At 48.1% G+C, this 7,577-nt stretch overlaps 1 protein-coding gene across 1 annotated transcript; it reads left to right on the top strand.

Moving 5' to 3' along the window:
* The first annotated feature begins 529 nt into the window (after positions 1–529).
* On the top strand, positions 530–6,769 carry LOC119338592 (subtilisin-like protease SBT4.9). Its single transcript, XM_037610898.1, has 10 exons — positions 530–652; positions 724–833; positions 986–1,077; positions 4,316–4,553; positions 4,640–5,144; positions 5,228–5,289; positions 5,388–5,609; positions 5,698–5,809; positions 5,917–6,115; positions 6,222–6,769. Exons 1-10 carry the CDS (start codon positions 530–532, stop codon positions 6,767–6,769), a joined length of 2,211 nt encoding a protein of 736 aa, XP_037466795.1.
* Positions 6,770–7,577: the final 808 nt, after the last annotated feature.

The following is a 7,577-nucleotide window of genomic DNA, read 5'->3' as shown; positions in this document are numbered from 1 at the left end:
CAACGAGCGAAGGGGTACGGAGCGAACGATGATATGACAAGTACGCTTAGCTTAATTAAGTTATGTGGGTATATAACCCCATTTTCAATCAGGAACCTATAATATGACTTAACATAGTATACATACCATTTTTCGTAAGAACAAGGGCTGGGATTTCAGTTTATTATCTCTTCTTTGTTCTTCTTCTTCCGGGTCTGATCCATTTCTATCCTAAAAAAGTTTAATAATTCTTTTAAAAATATATGCCGCTCAACAACAAGACATCGCAAATTTAACTTCATGGTCTAAGACAGCATCCGGGCGTAGGCACCAAAGGACCAACGCACCGTTTCACCGTTTACTCGCCAGATGACACCAAGAAACCCTCCGGTGCAAGCGAGACTATACGGTGATCACTGATCACGTAGCAGCATAATCCACTGATCCAGCTTGCCGTCGACGAATCCGAAGCTGCCATGCCATACGCGCTATACAAGTACTACGCTCCCGGCGCTGTCACGCACGTACGGCAAACGCCCACGCACGCACGATGGTCGGCGCCGCTCCGATCAAGGCTGCCATCGCTGCCGTCATCTTCCTCCTGGTGACCTGTCTGCATGCTTCCGATCACATTAGCGGCAACGGCGATGGTGGCGACGACGACGAGAGACAGGTCGGATCACGCGCACTTGTTTTCTTCAGGCAAATCACACGTAAGAACATGAAATTCTTTCGTGCGTGCAGGTATGCATCGTGTACATGGGGCATCCACCAGCAGCGGGGGAGAAGACGGCCGGCGGCTTCTCCGTTGCCCACCACGAGCTGCTGAGCCGGGCCCTCGACCTAGATCACAGGTCAGGATAGATCCTTATTTCCAAAACCCTTTTCTTAAGAACTTGTTTCCAAAATCTTAGTCAAGTTACACGTCACAAAACCCATTTCTGAACTACACCAATGACACAAAAGGAAGTAAACTGAGTTTGTGCGTTATGTGTATGGATTGCAGCTCCGCTCACGAGAGGATCGTCTACAGCTACCAGAGGACCCTAAACGGATTTGCAGCAAGACTCACAAAAGACGAAAAAGAAAAGCTCTCTAGTACGCTCACCATGTCACTATGCCATCTACTCCAGAAGAATTTCGGACATGTTAGCATTAAAAAGAAAATCTTAACCAAATTGTTTTCTTCTTTCTTGTTCCTTCCATCTTTGGTCATCCAACATCGCTTCTTTATCATCGAGATGACTGTCGTCCCCTGCTACCTACTCCCTCCGTCCGGAATTACTTGTCGCAGAAATGAATGTATCTAGACATATTTTAATTTTAGATACATCCATTTTCAAGATAAGTAATTCCGAACGGAGGGAGTACTATAAAGGGAACCTTTGCAAAAAAAAAAACTACTATAGAGGGAAGGAGATAAGGACAATGGGTGTTTTTGTGTTCCCTGTGCTTGGAGCAACACCAACAAGGGTGTCGAACGAAAATATGGGTGAAACGGCCGAGTGGCGCCGCCATTCACTAGCATGGCGTGATCATGGTGGATGGGTGGAGATCCACATAAAACAATGAGATAGAAGAGGCGACGGTAGTGGTGGTTAAGATTGGAGGGGGGGAGGGGGGAGGTGAATCCAGTAGAAGCTGGCATGAGAGGTGGCGAAAAGAGAGATTTCACAGGACATGGAGGAGTGATTGGGAGAAAGATGAAGCAAATTAAGGAAGAAGCTAGTCGATGTATCGATGCTAGCAGCGCCGAGCTGCTATGGAAGCATTGGGTCTAGGTGAACCCAATGGAACTTATCATAGCATTAGATTAGTCCAAGACTCATAGGGGCATGCAGGGATAGGAGCACGAATGCATGCAGCCTTCTGATTGCTTTAAGATTCATGAACATGTTTGGTTCAAGACATATGATTACTTAGGCCGGGTCCATGCATGTTTTTCACAACTTTTGCCAGAGCTACGTGTGCAATCCATCCCACCTCATATGACTCTTTAATTGTATCTTTAAATTTCAATCTACGATGTCTTCTGAACCGAAAGTGAAATTAAATTTTGTTTGCATACTTTTGTTCGTTGCGATAAAAACTTTCAAACAAGACCAATCTTGAATACATTTTGACAAGATAAAAAAACATGTTTCAAATATTGAAACTTGATAGTCATAATATTAAGTTTTCACCAAGTTTTATCAAGATTCATACGCTTTTAGGGTTTTAGGGTTCTGAGCTTAGGGTTTACAATTTAGGTAGGGTTTAAGTTTTAGTTTTCAAAACTTGCTGAATTTATAGTCGTTCCTATCAACTTTTGGGAGTTTAACTTTCACGGCCGCTCGATTGCCTCATGATCTGTAGAGCAGATGAATTACGCACGAGGGCACACCGGGTTTTAAGCTTTAGTTTCTAAAACTTGTTATTTTGTTATTCGCTCGTACCGAGTTTATACATTTAAAACTTAAAGAAGTTTTGAAAACTCGTCAAGATGTATTTGAAATGGATCTTATTTAAAAGCACTCTCACAAGAAACATGAATATGGAAATGAAATATAAATTGGACTTTCGGTTCAAAAGATATAATAGATTCAAATATGAAGTTCAAAAGAAAAACATGGGATGTGAGATGGGTGAAGCTGCCCAAAGATGCGAAAATTTGCACGACATGAACTCCATATAAGGTATTTAAGGGCTAAAGCACATGCAAAGACCAAACCAATTTCTGAATCGCGAAGCAAACGGATGACCAGAAATCTACGTGTTGCCTTACCTGCGTGCCACAGATCCTCTCCTTAGATTAATCTTTGTTTTTTTATAAAGAAAAGGCAATGCCCAACTTTATATTATAAGAACACAATGGCAAAGCAACCAAACACAGCAAGATTGCAAGGGACCTAAAAGCAAATAGGTTAAGTACATCCAAGATAGGAACGATAACATGCCCCAAGAAAACATGCTACTAAGGTGCATGTGTGGACGTTGTTGAAGGCCAAAAGAACAACAAGCAATGATTCAATATTGATGGCCATGTTAGTGAATGCATCCCGATCTCTGGCAACACTGAGCGGCTTCCACTGTTGAAGCAAGGCATCCATTTTGAGAAGACGAACAACTAGATGGTTAGGGAATAGAGCTTCAACTGTAAACTTCTTTCTAGTAGTCCAAAAACCTAGGTTTGGGCCCCAAAACCTATCTAAACTAGGCATTTCATTTGTGTAGTCAGACTAGAAACCAGGGCTAAAATTGGGCAATGTTTTGTGGGTTCCGTTCCACCCTGACCACACTCAACTCCCATGGATTGGGCTAGGATACACCAAAACAAAATATGATCAACATCCTCATTGCCCTGCAAAAAGAGCGCAAAGCATTAACATTCACATGTTCGCTAGACGGCAAGCTTAGCGTCCACAAACAGGTCTGTCCACAAATCCGTGGACATAGGAAAATATTTATTTCCAAGAGGAATATGAGCCTTCTAAACTGCTTTGAAAACTGGATCAAGCGGTCCTTAACAAATACGAGCATACATCGACTTGGTGGTATACGTTCTCGTAGACAACGAGGCCACAGAACAAGGTTAGTTTCAGTACTTCGTTGTTGTGGCCAAATTGGCTAATGTTGTCGGCACATGGACCTTGGGAACTAGATGATACCGCATGTTGTTGGGGGAATTGGTCGAAAATATATTTTACTGAAGTTGAAACATGAATATTCGATTACTATAGTGATGTCAGATATTTCTGAAATATAAGTAGTCTAATAGTTTTCACATGCATGGATTAATGTTGTGGTGGATATTTTCTTATGCATGGTAACATGTGAGGTGCACCTTTTTCATACATGATTGTATGTTGAGATGGCATAGTTGCATGTTGAGATAAATAGAAGTAGTGTAGATCAGTCTTTTAGGGTATATAGGATGAGTGAAAGGACAACAAAGTTAAACCGTTTAATGTACCCTGATAAAAACATTGGATAATATGGTAAATCAGCTCTTTCAATGTTTCTTGAATTTTCTTTACTGTCATTGGGTCTTAATCTAATAGTTCATACGTTCAACCGTTGGCACACCAAAAACAATAATCCTACATCTGCGTAAACTGCTACGAATACCTGCGAAACCTGCCTGTCTAATCTTCTCGTCCCCCTGATTTTCAGTGGGTGGGCCCCTTCCCGCCTAATGATCTATTAATATTGCTTCATGTTGCTATTTAACAACTATTACGTAGGTCTAGTATTGCCCCATCAAAAATGGGGTTGAGTTCGAAAAGACCTCCCCGATTTTGTTTATGTATACCTTTTGTTGCTGCTGAATGCACTGCATGGCTTTTTTACCTCCTAGGCATGGAGGGTGTGGTGTCAATCTTCCCAAGCAGGACGCACCAGCCTCTGACGACAAGATCGTGGGACTTCCTAGGCTTCCCTCAGACGGTAAAGCGAAGCCTGGAGCTCGAGGGAGACGTCATCATCGGCATGCTCGACACCGGCTTGTGGCCGGACTCCCCCTCCTTCTCCGACGAGGGCTTCGGGCCGCCGCCCAGCAGATGGAAGGGCGCCTGCCTCAACTTCACCTGTAACAAGTACGCCATTTCTTCTTCTCTTCTTGCATGCCAGTCATGCACGCCGGCGTGCTCCTGGTTGACCGCGTGCCGTCGACGTGTCGCAGCAAGATCATTGGTGCTCGCGCGTACAACCACGGATCATCCACCGGCGGGCTGTCGGCGGTGGACACCCACGGGCACGGTACCCACACGGCGTCGACGGTGGCCGGCCGGGCGGTGGGGAACGTCAGCCTCGGTGGCCTCGCCGCGGGCACGGCCCGGGGCGCCGTGCCGGGCGCCAGGCTCGCCATCTACAAGGTTTGCTCGGACGACGGCTGCAGCGACGCGGACATGCTAGCGGGGTTCGACGACGCCGTGGCCGACGGCGTTGACGTGATCTCCTTCTCCATCGGGAGCAACCTGCCGTTCCCGTACTTCGAGGACGTGGGCGCGATCGGCTCGTTCCACGCCATGAGGGGCGGGGTGCTCACGTCGGCCGCGGCAGGGAACTCCGGGCTGGAGAGCGGGCGCGTCTCCAACGTCGCGCCGTGGATTCTGTCCGTCGCCGCCAGTAGCACCGACCGCCGGCTCGTCGACAGGCTGGTGCTGGGAAACGGCAAGACCATCGTGGTAAGTGAGAGATCAGATGTTCAATCCACTGAAACATAAAGATCACCCTGCTCAAGATGGACTTTTACCATCTTTTGACACAGGGAGCCTCCATTAACATCTTCCCCGAGCTAAAGAATGTTCCATTTGTTCTTCCAATCAATGGGTAATGCAGCCTTAGCTACAGAAACACTCTTATTATCTGTACAATTATGGGATGTTATTTGTATATTATAATGGTTTAACATTTCGTCCGGGATGCAGTTCTTGCGAAGCAGAATCACTGGCCGTGGCGGGGCGGTTATACAAGGGAAAGATCCTGCTCTGCGCCTTTACCGGCAACGGCAGCGGGCCGGCGACTGTCGGCGCTGCCGGCGCGGTCATCGTCACCGACCAGCCCGACGTCGCGTTTTCGCTGCCCCTCCCCGCCGTCATGGTTTCCCAGCACCAGTTCAGTAGAATAATGGCCTACGTCAACAGAACACGGTATGTCCCGTCCCGTGTTCATCAGCCCAAAAGACAGAAATGCATTTTGCAGGGCTGAAATGGTGAAACCTCATGATGTGTTCTTCAGCAATCCTGTGGGCACCATCCTCGCCAGCGAGTCAGCCTTCGATTCTCAGGCCCCCATCGTGGCCAGTTTCTCTTCTCCAGGTCCAAACATGATCACCCCTTCGATCTTGAAGGTTGTCAGATCATCAGTCATGCACAGTAAATAAACGGATTAATTACAGTTGAGGATGGCCAAATCTGGGGCTAATGCATTTGTATGGTCTTGGTCATTGCACTGCAGCCTGACCTGTCCGCGCCGGGGATCGACATCCTGGCGGCGTGGTCACCGCTGTCGCCGGTGTCCGGGAGGAGCGTCGCGTACAGCATCGACTCGGGAACCTCCATGGCGTGCCCGCACGCGACCGGCGCCGCGGCATACGTCAAGTCCTTCCACCCCGACTGGTCGCCGGCGATGATCATGTCAGCTCTCATCACCACAGGTAATCTCAACTAATTAACCTGCTCTCTCATCTCATGGCCATGGCCTCCATCCGCATCATACAGTGGACTGTTAATCACTTGGGCGACGGCGGCGTTTGGGTGCAGCGACTCCGATGAACTCGTCACGCAACCGCGGCGGCGGCGAGCTCACCTACGGCGCGGGGCAGCTCAATCCGGTGCGGGCGCGGGACCCGGGGCTCGTGTACGACGCGCGCGAGGGCGACTACGTGCGCATGTTGTGCGCCCAGGGGTACAACTCTACGCAGCTCCGGCTCGTCACCGACTCCGACGACGCCGCGCCCTGCCGTGGCGGCCGGGGAGGGTCCGCGGCCGACCTCAACTACCCGACCATGGCGGTCCGCGCCGCACCGGGGAAGAACTTCAGCTCGCACTTCCCGCGCACCGTCACCAACGTCGGCGTGCCGGGGTCGGTGTACGTTGCCAAGCTCGTCAGCTCGCGGCCTGAACTCGTCGGCGTCGCAGTTTCGCCGAGGAGACTGGCGTTCAGCCAGCTGGGTCAGAGACTGTCGTTCACCGTGACGGTCTCCGGCGCGTTGGCTGGGGCGAACGAGTTTGTGTCGGCGGCCGTCGTGTGGTCGGACGGCGATCGCCATGTGAGGAGCCCGGTAATTGTTCATACTGTGGATGTTTAATTGGAGATTTGGGTCGCATAGTGAAAGGAATAATTCATTTCTTCGGATAAATTAAGATGCAGTACAAATACATGTGGGCTTAAGAATAATTCAGATTCAGTTCATGCACAAGCAATGGACTGGTCTCATATATTTCTCACGAGGTCGATGTAATTGTCATTACACTATCTGTACTCTCGTGTTTGGTTGAAAGTGGTAAATCTACTGGTGCCAGTATTAAACGATAAAGCATCTACCGTTTGTGCATTACAAAGACATTTGTGGGGTTATTTTGGGTGTGGGCATCTCCAACATTGTCTCCCGAAATAAATTAGACTCGCCATCCATCCGCAGACACATTCACGGATACAATCATACAAATACAGGAGGGGGTTATCCAACCATGTACATATATCAAACCTTCGCGAGGCGACAGAAATCATTTCCATTTCCATGTTTCAGTGACTTACATATGTATGTAATATATGAAAAAACATCTACTGCCGGACATAGAAAATCCGTCCTTCTAAATATCCGCGGACACTTCCGGATGCGTTTGTGGATGGTGACCGGTCACCCTTTAAATGCCCACGTTCACAACCAGGTACCCATTAGCCTCAAATCTATACAATGTCATGCACCATAAAATAAACTAACGTACTATATCTTGATCACACACATGGCATACAACTACATCATGCCGACGACTGCCCTTGCTCTTGCAATTGCCATCTTTGCCACAGAAGTAGCGGTCGTGGACGCAAAATGGATCGAGTCGGATCAACTCGCTATGTCCGATCCATCACGTCCTGCTCCTTCTCCTCTATTT

The sequence above is a fragment of the Triticum dicoccoides genome, chromosome 7B (genome assembly GCF_002162155.2).
Source record: "Triticum dicoccoides isolate Atlit2015 ecotype Zavitan chromosome 7B, WEW_v2.0, whole genome shotgun sequence".
NCBI classification, from domain to species: domain Eukaryota; kingdom Viridiplantae; phylum Streptophyta; class Magnoliopsida; order Poales; family Poaceae; genus Triticum; species Triticum dicoccoides.
This window is presented reverse-complemented; position numbering and strand designations above follow the sequence as displayed.

What these genes read in the sequence shown, in the direction of transcription:
- LOC119338592 (XM_037610898.1), top strand. Translation starts at nt 530, where the DNA reads ATGGTCGGCGCCGCTCCGATCAAGGCTGCCATCGCTGCCGTCATCTTC. An exon ending in GCGACGACGACGAGAGACAG is followed by an intron (nt 653 to 723) that starts GTCGGATCACGC and finishes TCGTGCGTGCAG; the next exon opens with GTATGCATCGTGTACATGGG. An exon ending in TTTGTTCTTCCAATCAATGG is followed by an intron (nt 5,290 to 5,387) that starts GTAATGCAGCCT and finishes TCCGGGATGCAG; the next exon opens with TTCTTGCGAAGCAGAATCAC.